This window comes from Panulirus ornatus, chromosome 20 (assembly GCF_036320965.1).
Source record: "Panulirus ornatus isolate Po-2019 chromosome 20, ASM3632096v1, whole genome shotgun sequence".
NCBI classification, from domain to species: domain Eukaryota; kingdom Metazoa; phylum Arthropoda; class Malacostraca; order Decapoda; family Palinuridae; genus Panulirus; species Panulirus ornatus.
Genome location: NC_092243.1, coordinates 51,317,612 through 51,335,494, shown reverse-complemented (window position 1 = coordinate 51,335,494; position 17,883 = coordinate 51,317,612). Strand labels below are relative to the sequence as shown.

The 17,883-nt window shown below is 45.4% G+C and overlaps 1 protein-coding gene across 4 annotated transcripts in view; it reads left to right on the top strand.

The window, feature by feature from the left end:
- LOC139756006 (aldehyde dehydrogenase, dimeric NADP-preferring-like) overlaps positions 1-17,541 on the top strand; it is a 370,518-nt gene extending 352,977 nt beyond the window's left edge. For all 4 annotated transcript variants that reach the window (XM_071674934.1, XM_071674937.1, XM_071674933.1 and 1 more), the window contains exons 6-10: positions 381-611; positions 1,175-1,372; positions 2,912-3,030; positions 5,889-6,024; positions 14,820-17,541. In XM_071674934.1, coding sequence (XP_071531035.1) covers positions 381-611; positions 1,175-1,372; positions 2,912-3,030; positions 5,889-6,024; positions 14,820-14,982 — 847 coding nt within the window. In that variant the 3' untranslated portion in view covers positions 14,983-17,541. The remainder of the gene's footprint in view (positions 1-380; positions 612-1,174; positions 1,373-2,911; positions 3,031-5,888; positions 6,025-14,819) is intronic.
- The last annotated feature ends 342 nt before the right edge of the window (positions 17,542-17,883 follow it).

Below are 17,883 nucleotides of genomic sequence, written 5' to 3'. Positions count from 1 at the left end.
CATCACATAACTACATCACCTTACGTCTTACACTTCAGCTTTCTCACATGTGGTGCCAACTTGTGTCTGGAATAAAAAGTCTTTTCCTTTTTTTACTTTACATTTTCGGGGCTAAATTATTATTGATGGATCCGAAGTGAGGGTCCTACTTCATCATGTCTTTTGAGATGAGTGGCCAAAGGACTCTTCCAGACCCCAGTAAATCATTTTACTTCTGACATCCTACTCATGACAGGGTTATCTTCTTTAATCTATCTCTCTCTCTCTCTCTAACTGCCTTGTATCCTCTCCACAACTGTGTGTGATCTCTTTTAACTCGACTCCCTCCCAAGTTAAAGTGTCCTCCATGATGACCCCGTGTCCACTTCGTTCCCAACCAGCCCGTGTTACATCGACCACACTGTGGACATGGACCTAGCCGTGCGACGGGTCTTGTGGGGGAAGCTGATCAACCTGGGGCAGACGTGCATCGCCCCGGACTACGTGCTGTGCTCCGAGGACGTGCAAGAACAGTTCGTCAAGAAGGCGAAGGCGGCACTGCACGAGTGGTACGGCGACGACCCTCAGAAATCACCCGACCTGGCCAGGATCGTGTCTGAGAGACACGTCAAGTAAGTACTCGGTCGACGTCCTTGGAAGGTTACCTTGTGGGTGCCACCAGCTCTCACGGACAGTGGGTCAGCCTTGAAGTGTGTGTCTTGGGGCAGCACTGCTGGAAGGTTACCCTCCTGCATTCGCCAGCATTTCTAACAATGCTTTTGTTTTGGTCCTCCAAGGTTCCTTTAGGTTTTGTTAGCAGTAGACAAAGGAACAGTAGGCATTATTTCGAGGTTTAACACTGCCAGTCTTATGCAGTGGAGTCCCTTCCAGTGTGTAAGCATTCATAGTTTGTTGTCTGAATATTTTTCCACCAGTTCTTAGTGCACCCCGTACATCAAACATCGTATACTAGAATATCTGTTCTTTTCCAGCAACTAAGATGTGTCTTATTATTACGTTTTATCGAGTGGATTGTTGAATCAAATTTCTTAGGGAAAACAGCAGAGACAGAGAGCTAATGCCAATAGGTAAATACACTGAAATGATCATGGCTTTTCCAAGATTATATATTGATCACTCGGTACAACAAACTTTATATCTTCACAACTGCTTAAAATGTCTTTGTGTCCTGCAGACGGCTCGAGAGCTACTTGGAGTGTGGCACGGTGGCGGTCGGTGGAAGATGCGACAGGAGCGACCTGTGGGTGGAGCCAACGCTCCTGGTAGACGTAGCCAAGGACAGCGCCATTATGCAGGAGGAGATCTTCGGACCCATCCTGCCCTTCATCAACGTCAAGACCCACGCTGAGGCCATCGCCTTCATCAATAAGAGGTTCGTTAAGCCACTGTTCCCCAAGTATCCTCCCTCCCATCTGGGTTCAGACCATTATTGATGTCGTTAAGATATGTTGAGACGCTTCTCCTGAGCCGTCCACCTCTTCTGTCATAGTGGGACTCGCGGTAGCTTCAACATGACCATCACTCGGCCAGTCAGCTGTCTTCTACAGCTACTGTCTACTTCTGTCGATAACATGTGGGATCATGAGAATAGCTATACACGATGCACTTTATATGTCTACCTTCTCTAGAGACGATCACTTCCATAAAGGTTACTGCCATGACCATTTTGAAGGACTACTTTCTAAAGTCTTATTAACACCACTACCAACAGCCAGAGGTGATAACATACCCTTGAGCACGACGCTACGACCCGTATGCATGATCGTGTGGCCTGTGATTCAGTCCTTACACATCAGTCCAAAAGCCAAGCCATCATACCCAAGGGTCGGATTTTGTCATACTCATGGACCGTACTGTCGTGTATGAGGTGTTACTGGACACGTGTAAAAGCTGCATGTAGTGCTGGAAGTGTGACGGGGCTTACCACAGTTACCAGGGCTTGTCACAGTTACCATCACTTGTCACAGCTCTCATTATTTGTCACTGTTACCATTATTTGTTACAGTTACCATCACTTGTATCGATTACCATCAAATTCTTTTATTTCAAGATTATTATCACTTGTCACAATTACCGTCAGTTGTCACAGTTACCGTCATCTGCCACAGTTACCACCTCCTGTCACAGTTACCACCCCAATCTTGTGTCAGTCACCATCCATTTCCACAATTACCATTACTTGTCAAGGTTAACATGAATGGCAACTGTTACCATCATTTGTCATAGTTACCATCACTTGTTACAATTACCATCCAGTTTTGTGCCAATTAACATCAATTTCCACAGTTACCATTACTTGTCACAGTTACCGTCACTCGTCACAATTACCAACCCCCGTTACAGTTACCTCTAGTAGTTGGTACATACTTGAATTATACTTAGATAAGAATTACTGAAGGGCAGCATTCTTGGTGTCGTCAGTCCTGACCCCAGAGTGACCTGAGATGCCACACGTCCAGCAGCGATGTTTACTGCAAAGAAAAGAATGTGTTCGTTCCTTATGGATGCCCAATAGTGACAGGATAAAGGCATGTGTGTGTTGCGTCCGCTTGGAATAAGGATTTAATTCCCCCAGAGCACTACAAGCAGACAGACAGATATAGACAGAGACAGACAGACAGACAAACAAACAGACAAACGGACAGGCAGACAGACAGGCAGACAGACAGACAGACAAGCAGACAGACAAGCAAACAGACAGACAGACAAGCAGACAGACAGACAGACAGACAGGCAGACAGACAGACAGACAGGCAGACAGACAGGCAGACAAGCAGACAGACAGGCAGACAGAAAGGCACATCTTGAAGACGGGAGTGGTAGGTTTCATGACTGAGGAGCATCTGTCTTTCTTGCTCTTCGTTCCCTCGTGTCCCACTGAAGGAAGACCTGGTCTGGTGTTCTCCTGCAGGAGTGAGAGGCCGCTGGCGCTCTATGTCTTCAGCCGGGAGGAGGAGGTCATGGAGGCGTTCGTGCAGCAGGTGTCGTGTGGAGGCATCACCCTTAACGACACCATCTTCCATTTCGGCAGTAAGTGCCACGCCACACTCACCTTTGTGTATTGAGAAACTTCTGGAAAAATGTTTTGGTTCGCCAAAACTCATAGAAATCAGAAATATATATATATATATATATATATATATATATATATATATATATATATATATATATATATATATATATTATCGACAGGAATGGATGAAGGCAAGCAAGTAGGAATATGCACATGTGTATGTATTTGTTGATATGTATATGTATGTATATGTGCGTGAATGGGCGTTTATGTATATATTTGTGTATATGAGTGGATGTGCCATTCTTCGTCGGTTTCCTGGCGCTACCTAGCGCTAACGCGAGAAACAGCGACTAAGTATAATAATGAAAAATAATATGTATTCGCAATTCATGTGTTGTAATGGTTTATTGAAACTTTACAATACACAACATGTTGCACGAAAGAAATACCTCCTCATCAGGTGTATATACACTTCACTATGTTTCAACACACAACACAGACACGCACACGACAGACCCTCTTACTGCCACGTCTGAGTAGAAACTAAGAATTAAGTAACTGTTTAAGGGAGCAAGGGGGAATGAGGGTGCCAGGGTGTGGCCATGAGCGGTTAGGTGGTGTGGGGGAAGGTGGTTGCCTTGAGTAGCGAGATGTGTGTTCATTATATTCTCTCTTTTTCGCCATTTTGTCTTGATAGTTCATTCATAATGATTTGGCTTATGATGGGAAATGCTTTAGATTTCCCTGGGAACAAGTTATTAGTAGTAGCAGTTAAGACAGATTGAGTGACATGAGTAACATTATTCGATGATGAAGGGTACACACTATATATACCTGGGCTGTAAAGGTCTACACGGGTCATCGTTTTCATAGGAATGTTTATCTGGAGCACTGCTGTGGTCACCTCTGCTTACTGACTGACTGCCTCTCCCAATAACATCTTTCAGCTTTTATGTTTGCCCCGCCTGGCCACTGTATACATCCTTACATGGCGTACATTTAATAGTATGAACAATTCCAGTTTTCTGATAATTGGGCCCATTTGTGATGAAAGTCTTCATAATAGTGTTCTTATATTAGAAGACAACATCAAAAATAGTTTTCTTTTTTATGCTATTGCCATACATTAACAGAATTTGATGACTCGTGTAACATCGAATGTTTAGATCTATCGTCCTTTTCTACATTGTTCTTATTAGATGTATGAGATTTCTTCTTGGCTGTCCAGTAAGCCTTGCTCACACACCACTGGGGGTAATATCAATTCCTAAAAGTACATTGTAGGTAATTACATTCACCTTCTAGACTTGTGGGATCATATATACACAACGTTCTTAAAAACACACAGACATAACTACTCTTACACAGTGAACATGTACAGAAGAATTAGTGAAGGGAACTTCCATCATAGGTAGGTATCCTGTGGAAGATGAAGGATAAGTGATGAGATTCCCTTAGTATCATCACATCAAGGAAGGGCAATTTACTTTGTGTTATTCAGTCTGAGTCGTGATGGTGGCGTGAATATATTTTCTCCTTGAGATCTTGTTTCCTCACTGCTCATTTTACCTCCCCCCTCAAAACCACATGATGACGCCAAGCATTACAGGAACTCGTTTTGCATCGCACGTGACGTCCTGACGTGTGTGATTGTGTCGTAGTGTCTCGTCTCAACCTTGTATATATGTACCATGTCTTTATGTACACACACACACACACACACACACACACACACAACACACACACACACACCACACAGCCTGAGCCAGGTACCCATCTATCGCCAGCCCCGAGTGTCGACAGCTCTGTATAGGATTAGAACCTGTGCGGGCCCGACCCCCTGGCGACCACGTGCTAATTCATGGTCAGCAGCTAACTACAGCGCAACGGAGGCCGATGTGTGTGTGTGTGTGTGTGTAGAATCATGATAACAATACAAGAATGACGTATAAGAGAGAGAGAGAGAGAGAGAGAGAGAGAGAGAGAGAGAGAGAGAGAGAGAGAGGGGGGGGGGGGGGGGGAAGTTCGCCTAGGAGCTGGAGCGTCAGTCGGCAAGGGGAGGCTTTCTTAGAGAAAGAGAGCCGTTCATGTCTGGAGAGAGAAGACGCAGAGATGCGAGAGCGAAAGTGCGCCTAAGAAGGAACCTGCATGACGTACGTGACAGGGGACGGAAATGAGAAGGAGCGGGTATGAGAGACGGGCTTGAAAGATATGCATGACGCTGAGATGTACCTGAAAGGAAAGGGATATGAGAGAGAGAGAACGTGCATGATGAAGAGGACGGGCATGAGAGAGGATAAGAAGGATGAGAGGGAACTTGTAAGGAAGGAGTTGCGCATGAGTGAAGGTGAATGAGAAAGGACGTGCATGAGAGAAGAGATCTGCATGATAAAGAATACGTTATGTTGTCCGAGAAAGAAAGAGAAATTGGTGGAGAGAAGGGACAGGGAAGAGGAGGATGACAGGGAGAAAAAGTGATTCAGTCACACGTACAAGCCAGACAGGCCACGACCTACATCAAGCTGGTCGTTTACGTCCTAATATAAAAATCTAACAATTGATACCTTACACTATAACCACAATAACCTGCCGTAATTACCTTCCTTAAGTCTTTGAAAGTCATTGTCTCTTAACTTCTGTCTTCATATCTAAGCTGCGGCTATTATGATGATTTAAGTTTAGGTACGTATTCCACTGTGTTTTCGAAGTGCCTATGTATTATGGAAACCCTTCTTGTCCAGTCATATGGAAAGACAAACTAAGTCATCCAGGTTCCCAACTCTGACGTGTGGTTAACCGTGTGCTCCTTCTTGCCATCATAGCAGCTACTGGGAGTAACTTCCTCACTCACTACCTCAGTCCTCTCCCACAGACAAGGAGCTCCCCTTCGGCGGCGTCGGCGGCAGTGGGATGGGCTCCTACCACGGCAGGTACACCTTCGACACCTTCACCCACAAGAAGGCCTGTCTCGCGCGGACCTACAACCCCATCATCGAGAAGGTCCTCAGGTGAGTGTTCGAAGGTCTGATGATACGTTCTTCACAAACAATTCATCTACTCCACTTGAAACTGATCCCTGCCTGCTTGGTCATCCACCCTCTCAAAAACAGATACAACAGCTGCAAACTACGCAAAATGATACACTCAAAACAGTCACTGGCTTCCGAGTAGCAAAAAAATAAAACACCTTCACAATGGAACAAAGATCTTCCCAGTACAGTCCCACCTCAACATAAGCGTTCCACTCGCTTGTGTGCAACAACACCAGACCCTCCCACCCACACCACCAACCTACAGGGAGAAATGAAATGCTTATGTCTGCTTCACACTTCACAGATCCCTCGACCATCAACAAATCCAACATAAACAAAACACAGACACACTGAAATAACCTGGCAAGCTCTGAACAATCGACCTCCCAACTCAAGTCTTAAACTCGAATCCACCACATATATACACGCCCTGGACGTCACCCATCACTACAACATTACAAACACCGTTTCATCATATCCCATGACCCTTCATGCCCTCGATGCAACTGTCATAAAGAAGACATCGAGCACTATTCAGTTGTACTGCGCTCTCTGCATATACACTCTCGCACAACATAGCAATACTTTATCGTTTTTAGTCCTGACGGTGGACGTGGCCAGCTTCCTGAGTGTTGCGGGAGCCTCAAAAGGATAGAAGTGACTTCAAGGGAAGAAAGAGAGAGAGAGAGAGAGAGAGAGGGGGGGGGGGGCTTGTTTGCCGTTTCTTGCATAGTGAAGTAGAGTTAGGAACGGTCTAAAAACGACCTCGTTCGCTCACATCTACCCACCTTATCTGTCTTGTGTAATTCACTGAAACCAAGTTCCCCTACCCACAACCATAACACGCAGACGTTTCTGTGCTTTCCCCTGACCTCTTTATAAACCTTGGTTTATCCCGGTAACAGCACGTCTCCCCCTGTATACCACATCGCACCAGTTCTTTCTATCCTGCATGTTCAGCCCCCGATCACTTATAATGTCTTTCACTCACTTCCATCCCCAGTTCGTTCTTCCCCCTTTTTCTTGTCCTAACCATTTCTATCACACATACCCTCTTAGTCGTCCTCTCCTCATTCACCCTATCCATACATCGACCTGCTCCAACGCACCCTCTTTGTCTCTCTCAAACATACTGTTCTGCCTGCCACAACTCTCACTCTACCATTTATTACGCGATCATATATTGTCCTCATACATTTCGTTTCCAACAGCCTCCTCCATGCGTCTTTATGTATGACCCACGCCCTCATACCCATGCATCGCCGTCGGGACTACTTTACCGTCAGACATACCTATCTTTGCCTCCCTCAGACAGTGAACTCTTTCCACACGCTCCTCAGTGCACCCAGGACCTTAGCCTCCTCACCCACCCTATAGTTCACTTTAACTCCCGTGGCTCCCTCCTGTGTCATATCCACTCCCAGGCATTGAAAACAGTCCTGTTCTTCGTGGTTCTCTCCATTCAAACTCACACTCGAATAACCTGTCCTTCTCCTTATTTGAAGTTGGTAGCTTTGTTTTATCACATTTCTTCTGACCTTCCTACTTTCACAAACTCTCTTAAACTTAGAAAGAAGCTTCTGCAGTTTCTTATTCGAATCTGCCACTAGAAACGTGACATCAGCAAACAGCAACTGACTCACCCTCCAGGCCCTTTCAACCCGAACAGACCGCATACCTGTCCCTCACTCTAAGACCCTGGCGTTCAACTCCCTCGCCATCCCATCCATAAATAGGTTAGATAGACATGGTGACATCACTCGCTCCTGCCGCAGACTCACCTTCAACAGCAACAACTAGCCCTCCTCTCCTCGCGCACGCGCTTCTTTAAGTATTTTTCTCACAGAATCTATGAATTAAACAACTGATCCAAACATCCTTTCCTCCCCAGTTCTTGCTCTGTGCATGCTGTCGATCTCTCATTCACCATTCTTCCATAGAACTAACCAGATATGGCACAAGATCTTATGTCTCAGCAATTTGAACATTCAGTTTTGTTTCCCTTGCCTTTTACACATTGTTACTATACAGGCATATCTTAATCCCTAGATAGTTCATCTTGAGATATATCGAAAGCCTTAATTAAGCACTCAACGACATTGTTAATCATCCTCTTTGAAGTTCAAGTACATTCCCATCCACTTGCTACACTTCATTTTGTGCAAGGCTTTCACCACCTCTTCCCTTTTCACCAAACCACTTGCCATGACTCTCTCGCTTCGCATACCACTACGTTCCAAACACCCTGCACCTGACACCATATTATCTGACTTATTTGAACAGGGCTTCGAGACAAACTTCAGCTCCTCTTGACTTCCTCTTTGCTTATTCCAAGTTTTCCATCTGCTCACTTCACTCCTGCTCCCATTTTTCATGTCCTCCTCACACAATTTCATATTCTCCCTGAAGTTTGCCGATACTGTGTCAACCCATATTTTTTCTCTTCTTTTTTCAGCCCTGCACATTCCTCCTGACTTCCTGCTGCTTCATCTTAGACATTTCTCAATTGCTGGCATTCCCTCCCTGCCGGTAATCCTCATACATCTCTCCGGTATCTTTCTCTAACTTAGCCTCCTCCTCATCCTAGCCCTCACTACCCTTCCTCACATGCCTGCATCCTACCATGTCACACATATCTCTTGCAAATGTAAGCACTGATTCCCTAAATACCTCCTCTTCCTCGCCCACTCCACTAGGTTCGTTTGCCTTTCCCATCTCCACCCAACCTCTCGTCTCCTCACACAACCTTGTCTCCCAGGCTCACTTATTTGTATAACCTCTCTCCCACACATATGATTTTCTCTTTTCCTAAAGCCTCTACAAACCTTCACACCTCATCTCCACCCGCTAGTGATTAGAATTGACCCCAGATGCCTCTCTCAGCCCATATACACCTAAGAGTCTCTCTATAACACGCCTACCAGTTCGGGCACAATTTTTACCATTAACCCCACTTACCCCCGTATATTCATGTACGTTCCTCTCTTTTAACCAGGTATTCCCAGGTACCACTGTCGTCCACAATAGGCTCGGCACCCCCCCCCCCCCGCAATTATACCCTCGACTGCCACATCACACACACTTACAGTCAAATTGCCGTTGCACTCACTCAGCCACTCCCAGAACGTTCGCCTCTCTCCCTCACTCCTCTCGCTACCAGGTCCATAAGCGCTAGAATTCACCCACCTCTCGTAATCCTTTCTCATTTTCACCCACCCTCCTTCACAGGTTCCCAGAACTTCAGCAAAAATGCCACCTCCACCTTTGCTTTTTCCAAATCAATCCCTCAATTTTATCTCAAACCATTCTTTCCCTTTACCCTTGAGCTTAGTTTGACTCATCTTTCCTTCTCATCTTGGTTACATCCACTCACTTTCAACTTCAGCCTAAGCCATCGAGGAAGATGAGTACTCCTCGGCTTGGCTCCTTCTTCCAACTTGTAGAAACTGAAATACAAGGGGAGGGTTTCCCAGCTGATCTCATGTTAACCGGAAGACAATCTGGGACAATGTATTCCCCTAAGGAGGACGTATTCCCCTGAGAAGATGTATTCTCTTGAGGAGGATGTATTCCCCTGAGGAAGATGTATTCCCTTGAGGAGGATGTATTCCCTTGAGGAAGATGTATTCCCCTAAGGAGGATACATTCCCCTTTGGACTTGTTACCCACGGATATCTCCTGGAATGTCTTAGAAAACGTAGGTGTTCCACCAAAACTCCTGCAGTCAGGCTAACCCAGCAAACTGTGTAGGTAGTGTGAGGATGAGGTTCGAGTCGAATGCTTGTGGAAAACAGGGAACTACATTGTCTCCAGCTGTGTTTCTCATTCACGCAGGCAGAGTCCTGGTCAAAGCGACACAGCTTCGGGAAGGAAGGTCGAAGTGATCTCTGATGACGGACAGTCTTGAAGAGATGATACATGAGTGGGAAAACTGACTGAAGTACTTTGGTCTGATGATAAGCAGTAAGGAAGCGAATCGTATGACTATTGGCAGGCAAGGACCAAGAGAGTTGAGAGCAGAACACATTAGAGTCACTGTTTTTAGATATCCTTCAAGTCTGATATCAAATTATATAAGGAGAAAATTGGAGATGGATGATATAGCAATCTGATTGAATCACAACCAAACATTTTATTTGTTGATAAAAGGTAAAAGCTTTCCAGAAAGGTTGAATTACGTATTGACAGAATCATCTTAGAACCATTTTTGTTGCAACGAGACACGAGTATCGAAGCAGAGTTTAGAGAATAAGATCAGGGAAGCAAACGTGAGCGTTTATGGCTTCATTCTGGCAGTAAGAAGATATGGATATTATAGGTGTTATGTAGAGATGTGGTAACAACGGAACATCACGTTTCTCACACTAGATATAGACAAGAGATACAAAACAGACTCCTTTCGTTCAGACGCTTCGAGAGGACCAAGCCAAGCATTTGACATATATATTTCATGTGGTCTTAAATAGAAGACTGGAAGACCAAGACAACTATGGAATGATCCATCAATTCAGTCATAAGCAGAGAACAAATTGATGTGGAACATTAGGCCAACCAGTGGGAAAGCTTGTGACCTGGAAGGGGTTCTTGAGGCAGGTCCTCACATGCTACACATCACGATACTTTACTCTGGTGGAGGAACTCTACGCTTACCACCCTGTCTACGGTGAGGGGAACGACACATTCTGTAAAAAAGATAATGATATAAATAATGAGACGTCAGTGTCATCATGAGCTGTTGAAGGTAACTGGACGATAAGATTGTAATCTAAGGCCAGATAAGAGCTAGCCTCCGGGGCCGGCAGTTAAACTGCTCCTGGAATAGCATCTCCAGTTTTATGGAAGGCGAGTCAGATTCCTTAGCGGCCTCCCGTCCCTTGGAATGCTCGGTCCTCGGACGGAAACCTGTCTGGCAGGTTCTTTATGCAGAAGAGGTCGACTTTAAAACAGAGTTAAGATTTTCGTACAATGCCAGCGAAAAACTGGCGTTCCAGATAAACTTGACCCTGATACTGGAAGCGGAAAATTGCAAACGTCTTATCTAAAGTTGAATCTGACCCTCGGCAGTCTGTAATGTACTGAAGAAGGTCATAACTTACCAGAAGAGAGGAGGTTACAATAGGTACGAGATGAGGAGTGACGGTACGACCGGATCAAGGCATGACGGAGGAACCAGATCAAGATATGACCTTGTTACCAATTCTCGCCCTGCCATAAGTACCTTCTCAGAGAGAGATTAGATTGGTCACACAGATATACATCATAACACAAAATACTAAGCTATAGTAATCGTCGCGATGTTACCTGTATAGACAGAAATTACATTTATGTACTTCATTAGAATTATTTCCTGCTTTACATGGACCAAGAAAAAATATGTATTGATAACACCAGCTTTGGGTATTTCCCCTGAATGTTTGATATTTCCCTGAGGAGAGAAAACAAGTGGTATTATAAGAGGAGCCAGGCGACAAGCTGGGCGTGACAAGTGTGGTACCACAAGGCTCAGTCTTGGAACCCTTTGTGTTTTCTATCATCCGGATTGATCATTTGGGGAGTAAGACCCACGAAGAATGTCTCAGACTTTGCCAGCGACACGAAATAGAAATTACAACCCAAGACAAAAGAAGACAGTTTGGTGAGTCACAGAGAGGTAAGCAAACATGCAGTGGTCAATACTGTGGCAGATTCAGGGTAATGGCAAAGGGATGAATTTCGTTTGATGATACCATTAAATACACTCAAGAAATGTTCGGTGAGAAATTTTCATAAGTACAAAAGAATATCACATTAGAATGATGGTTATCAGTAATGACAAAAAAATATGTATGACATGTCCAGTTGCACATGATAAAGCAATCCAAATGTAAGGTTTGATGAAGAGCTAGACAATCCAAATTGTAAAAAAAAAAAAAGGCTAACTTTAAAACGCCCAGATCAAGCCATCCCAATCTACAAGTACAAAGGGAGACAACAAAACTAATTCTTAATGGGGATAGATCCACAGAACTAAAGTAACTTGCATCGAGAAAAGGAGACATAAAAGTTTTCACTTTCCTCATTTCGACAGTATAACACAAGACGACTACTTTACGTTATACTGAGATGCACCAGCGTGAACCACTGGTGTGATGCATGACGCAGCAGAGCAAGAGAACACGGGAATGAACACTGTCACCAGATGATGAGATGACCATCGGAGCATTTAGATAACAGCTGGATGAATACCTTACTATTATTATATCAACCACAGTGACGTTGTGTGTGTGTGTGTGAGTCTGTGGGAAAAGCCACATCCCAGTAACGTGCCTTGAACAACCGGCACTGTAGGGGAATACATCCTCCTCACGGTGATACATCCTTCTCAGGGGAATACATCCTTCCTAGGGAAACACTTTCTCCCCCAGGGGAATACATCCTCCCAGATTGCCTTCCGGTTGACATGAGATCCGAATGTGTTTCCTCTTCGTTCTTTCCTCGAAACTTACCATGTTAGTGTTCTCTCTCTCTCTCTCTCTCTCTCTCTCTCTCTCTCTCTCTCTCTCTCTCTCTCTCTCTCTCTCTCTCTCTCTCTCTCTCTCTCTCTCTCTCTCTCTCTCTCTCTCTGTGTGACCTGCGTGGTCATCCTGCATAGCTGTATCCTGCCGGATGATGTGTTGGCGTGAGTGGTGAGTGTGAGGGAGCCTTCCGCTCCACTGTCCTGCCTCCATCTATATAGATTGTCGCTGGATCATCATGTGACCTGGCCTCTCCATCTGTTCTCCTGGACTCCCTCAGTTATTCCCTCCACACGTATCAGCCACAGTAATCACCGGTGTAATCTCCAAGAGTAATCCTCCCATTCCACCAGAAGAAATCTCCCAGCGTTTGTATTTCCAGGGTCATCACCAGATGCCGCCCCCATCTCTCCCCAGAGAAATCCCCCCCCCGTATTTCTCCCCCAGAGACACCCCTTCTTCCCCCAGAATAATCCCCTTGCCTATTCCCAGAATCAGTCACTGCAGTTATCTCTCCAGAATAATCCCCCCTACACTTGTCTCCCCAGAATTATATCCCTATGTGTCTCCTCATGATAATCCCCTACATTAATCTCCCCAGAATAATCCCCTGCACTTGTCTCCCCAGAATTATTCTCTTACGATTATGTGCCAGAATAATCCCCCTAAACTAGTCTCCCCAGGGTAGTCCCTTACACTTGCCTCCCCAGAATAATCCCCATATTTGTCACCCCAGAATGATTCCCTTCCACTCGTTTCCAAGAAAAATATGCTACATTTGCCTCCATAAAATAATTCCTCTACCACTCGTCTCCCCAGATAATCCCCTTCCACTCGTCTCTCCAGATATCCCCTTCCACTCGTCTCTCCAGATAATCCCCTTCCACTAGTCTCCCCAGATAAACCCCCTTCTACTCGTCTCCCCAGATAATCCCCTTCCACTCGTCTCTCCAGATAATCCCCTTCCACTCGTCTCTCCAGATAATCCCCTTCCACTAGTCTCCCCAGATAAACCCCCTTCTACTCGTCTCCCCAGATAATCCCCTTCCACTCGTCTCTCCAGATTATCTCTCTTCCACTCGTCACCCCAGATAATCCCCTTCCACTCGTCTCTCCAGATTATCTCTCTTCCACACGTCTCTCCAGATAATCCCCTTCCACTCGTCTCTCCAGATAATCTCCTTCCACTAGTCTCCCCAGATAAACCCCCTTCTACTCGTCTCCCCAGGTAATCCCCTCCCACTTGTCTCCCCAGATAATCCCCTTCCACTCATCTCCCCAGATAATCCCTCTTCCTCTCGTCTCCCCAGATAATCCCCTTCCACTCGTCTCTCCAGATTATCTCTCTTCCACACGTCTCTCCAGATTATCTCTCTTCCACTCGTCACCCCAGATAATCCCCTTCCACTCGACTCCCCAGATAAACCCCCTTCCACTCGTCTCCCCAGATAATCCCCTTCCACTCGTCTCTCCAGATTATCTCTCTTCCACTCGTCTCCCCAGATAATCCTCTTCCACTCGTCTCCCCATATAATCCTCTTCCACTCTGTCTCCCCAGATAATCCCCTTCCACTCGTCTCTCCAGATTATCTCTCTTCCACTCGTCTCCCCAGATAAACTGCCTTCCACTCGTCTCCTCAGATAATCCCCTTCCACTTGTCTCCCCAGATAATCCACTTCCACTCATCTCCCCGGATAATCCCCCTTCCCCTCGTCTCCCCAGATAATCTCCCTCCACTCGTCTCCCCAGATAATCCCTTTCCACCCTTCTCCCCAGATAAACTGCCTTCCACTAGTCTCCTCAGATAATCCCCTTCCACTCGTCTCCCCAGATAATCCTCTTCCACTCGTCTCCCCAGATAATCCTCTTCCACTCGTCTCCCCATATAATCCTCTTCCACTCTGTCTCCCCAGATAATCCCCTTCCACTCGTCTCTCCAGATTATCTCTCTTCCACTCGTCTCCCCAGATAAACTGCCTTCCACTAGTCTCCTCAGATAATCCCCTTCCACTCGTCTCCCAAGATAATCCCCCTTCCACTCGTCTCCCCAGATAACCCCCTTCCACTCGTCTCCCCAGATAACCCCCTTCCACTCGTCTCCCCAGATAACCCCCTTCCACTCGTCTCCCCAGATAACCCCCTTCCACTCGTCTCCCCAGATAATCCCCCTTCCACTCGTCTCCCCAGATAATCCCCCTTCCACTCGTCTGCCCAGCATCCTCCCATCACCCTGCCAGTGCCCATGATAACCGTGCATTGCCCCTGTGTGCCGGCAGGGCGCGGTTCCCGCCCTACACGGAGGGGAAGATGAAGGTGATGACGTCACACCGCGACCGTGGGGAGGGTCGTGGCCTGCTGCACCACCTGGCGCTCCTGACGACGCACCTCCTCGCCCTGGCTCTGGGGGCGCTGCTCTACTACCACCTGTACATGGACTAGACCCACACATACACACATGGGTGTACCGGCGCTGCCAGACCTACATAACAGTGTCTACATGATACACACACCCAGACACTCACACACACACACACACACTCACACACAGATAGATAGATAGATAGTTTATTGACCACAACAAGATAAGATTGACATTAAGCATATATAGATACAATGAAACGTTAAATCTAAAGTAACAATAATCACTAAATCCACTTTTAATGTTGATAATGTAGTCCACAGAATATTATCTTAAAAGTTATTTAATCATACATTTCTAATATCTGGAAAATTATTTCACAACATGTATCATGGGGAAAATCAGGTGCAAAAAGGTCCTCTAATCTTATGAAGTTATACATATGTCTGATGTTCTGTGTCAAAGAACAATTTTCAGTCACATGTCTCTCAGTTTGTATACCTCCACCACAATATACACACACCTTCTTCAAAAGGTATGCGGCCACGTCCCCTTCTATTCCAGCGACCTGTTTCAACACTTAAACTGTGGCCGCTTACACGGAAGCGCGTAAATGGGTTGGACTCTGGTATCAGATGTTTGTTAGTGTATACGTCATGTACAGACAAACCTGGGTTGAGTTCTTTATATATGATACACCTTGAGGAGCTGGAATGTTCAATTGCGTTATGTACATTTTTAATGACGTGTGCACCTGTGTGTAAATAGAAAGTTGTATATTTGTAGTCATCATGAATGGAATTTAGTTGAGGAAACATCAGAAATACAAATGTCTGTTGTTGTTGCCATTGAACAATGTCTCAAAAACAACATGATGTTAATTTCTTGTGTGGTAATTGTGCGTAAACGAAATGTGATATGAATTTTGCCGACCCCTTAAAAACTTAAGTGCCTTTAAATCGTAATACCCTGTGGGTTAAAATGGTTAGCCAATAAATTCGTCTTGCTAAAACACAATCCAACAAATTGATCTTGTTCGCCGTTTCCCGCGTTAGCGCCATGAACTGACGAAGAAAGGCCGCATTCGCTCTCATCCATTCTTAAGCTGCCGTGTATAATGCATCAAAACTTGATCGATGCACAAGCAGGCCCTACAGAGCTTTCCGCGGCTTCTCCCGGCAGCTTCATATGCCTGTGTTTAGTCTATTGACAGCACGTCAACCGCAGTATACCACATTGTTCCAATTCACTTTATTCCCTGCACGCCTTTCACCCTCCTGCATGTTCAGGCCTTGATCGCTCAAAATCTCTTTCGCTTCGTCCTTTCACCTCCCATTTGGTCTCCCGCTGCTCCTTGTTCCCTGTCTACATGGCGAAACGATAGGTCATATAGTGATGTGTGAGTATATGTAGGGAGAGAGCGGCCTGATTGAGCAGTAAGTGTTCAGTGTCCTCAATATGGTAGTTGTGGGAATAAGGATCTTGGGATATGTTTCATCGATGTTTATAGTGCTGTCGGAATGAATGACGTTCCAAGTGTAGATAGAAAGCTAGTAACTCATGTATGTCTAGGGAATGTGGTTTCAGATGAGTGTGTGTTTGACGGGTGATCTTTAAGATTAAGGTGGAAGGACGGTTCTTTCATTGATTTCTGGGTCATTTCAATGTATGTGTTTTGTTACTGTTGTCTTTGTCAGGGGTGGTGTGGACCTGGCAGTAGAGGTTGCTGAAGCATGAGGTATTTTGATGGTTAGTCACGAAGTGGTTTGGGTGGGAGAGATCTCGTGCTGTTGTGAAGAAGCGAGTGCCCAGCATATTGAGGTGGGATTGTCATGGTAGGATCTTTGTTTCATTGTGAAGGTGTCTTAAGTGTTGTTGTTGCTTGACAGCCAGTGACTGTTCTCAGTACTCCTTTTTTGCGAGGTTTGCAGCTGTGTGATGCTTTTGAAAGGTTAGACGACCTAGATCGGTACAGTTTAGAGTGAAATGTTTGTAGAAGATGTTCAGGGATTATCTTTCTTGTCCAGATCTGGTGCCAATTAGTGTTCTGAGGGCATTCAGTGTATGTGTTCTTTCTGTGTTTCTGTTACTGGCGCGAGGAGTGTTTTGTCCAGTCGGGGTGACTATCCACAGCAGGTGACTGGAGGTGTTCGCTGGGTTCGTATCCGTCCAGTGATAATGATTCTAGACGTCTGTACACGTGCAGACATTCTGTTCAGGGTGAGCCATTGTCCCAGTTGCTGTTGCTGCCATGGAGTCGGGGTGTTGTGACCTGACTGTGAGGTGGTCTGCGTATGAGAAGACCTTCATGTTGTGGTTTGTTAGAGGTGTAATGGTAGTTCGTGTAAGAAGTGACTGAAGAAGGTTGGAAAAAGAAGCGCGAGTGGGAAGGCTCTTTCTTCATGTTTACGCCATCGTTAGTGGATGGAAAGGAGTATACTACTGTGAAGACCTTACCCTTCTCCTGTGTGGAGTGCTACCTCCAAGCTGCTGATGTAGCCCCATAGAAGAGGGTCGTCATGTTACATAACTAACTAGTTAACTGTATGTACCTGTACATTATATCCACGTGATAGTATTAAGCATTATATTGAGAGTAATCGTGGAATATTCTTCGTATGAAATACAAGCAGTGAATATATGTTGTTTTATTCCAAATGAAATCCTGTTCTTCGTCTGTAAGATGCACAAGTTTGACAAGTGTAACAGAGGAAAGATTATTTACAGAATTGACCTGTGGCATCTGAAGAAAGGACATCACTGTCCTCCACACCTGTCCAAGTGACGGCCGTCGAGGAAGACCTGCTCGATCGTATAATAAAATTGTTAATCTGTAAATTTACTCCCAAAGCATTATAGAGCCAGTTACGTATATCATTATAGTGCTAGGTACGTATAGCATTATAGAGCCAGTTACGTATAGCATTATAGTGCCAGTTACGTATAGCATTATAGAGCCAGTTACGTATAGCATTATAGTG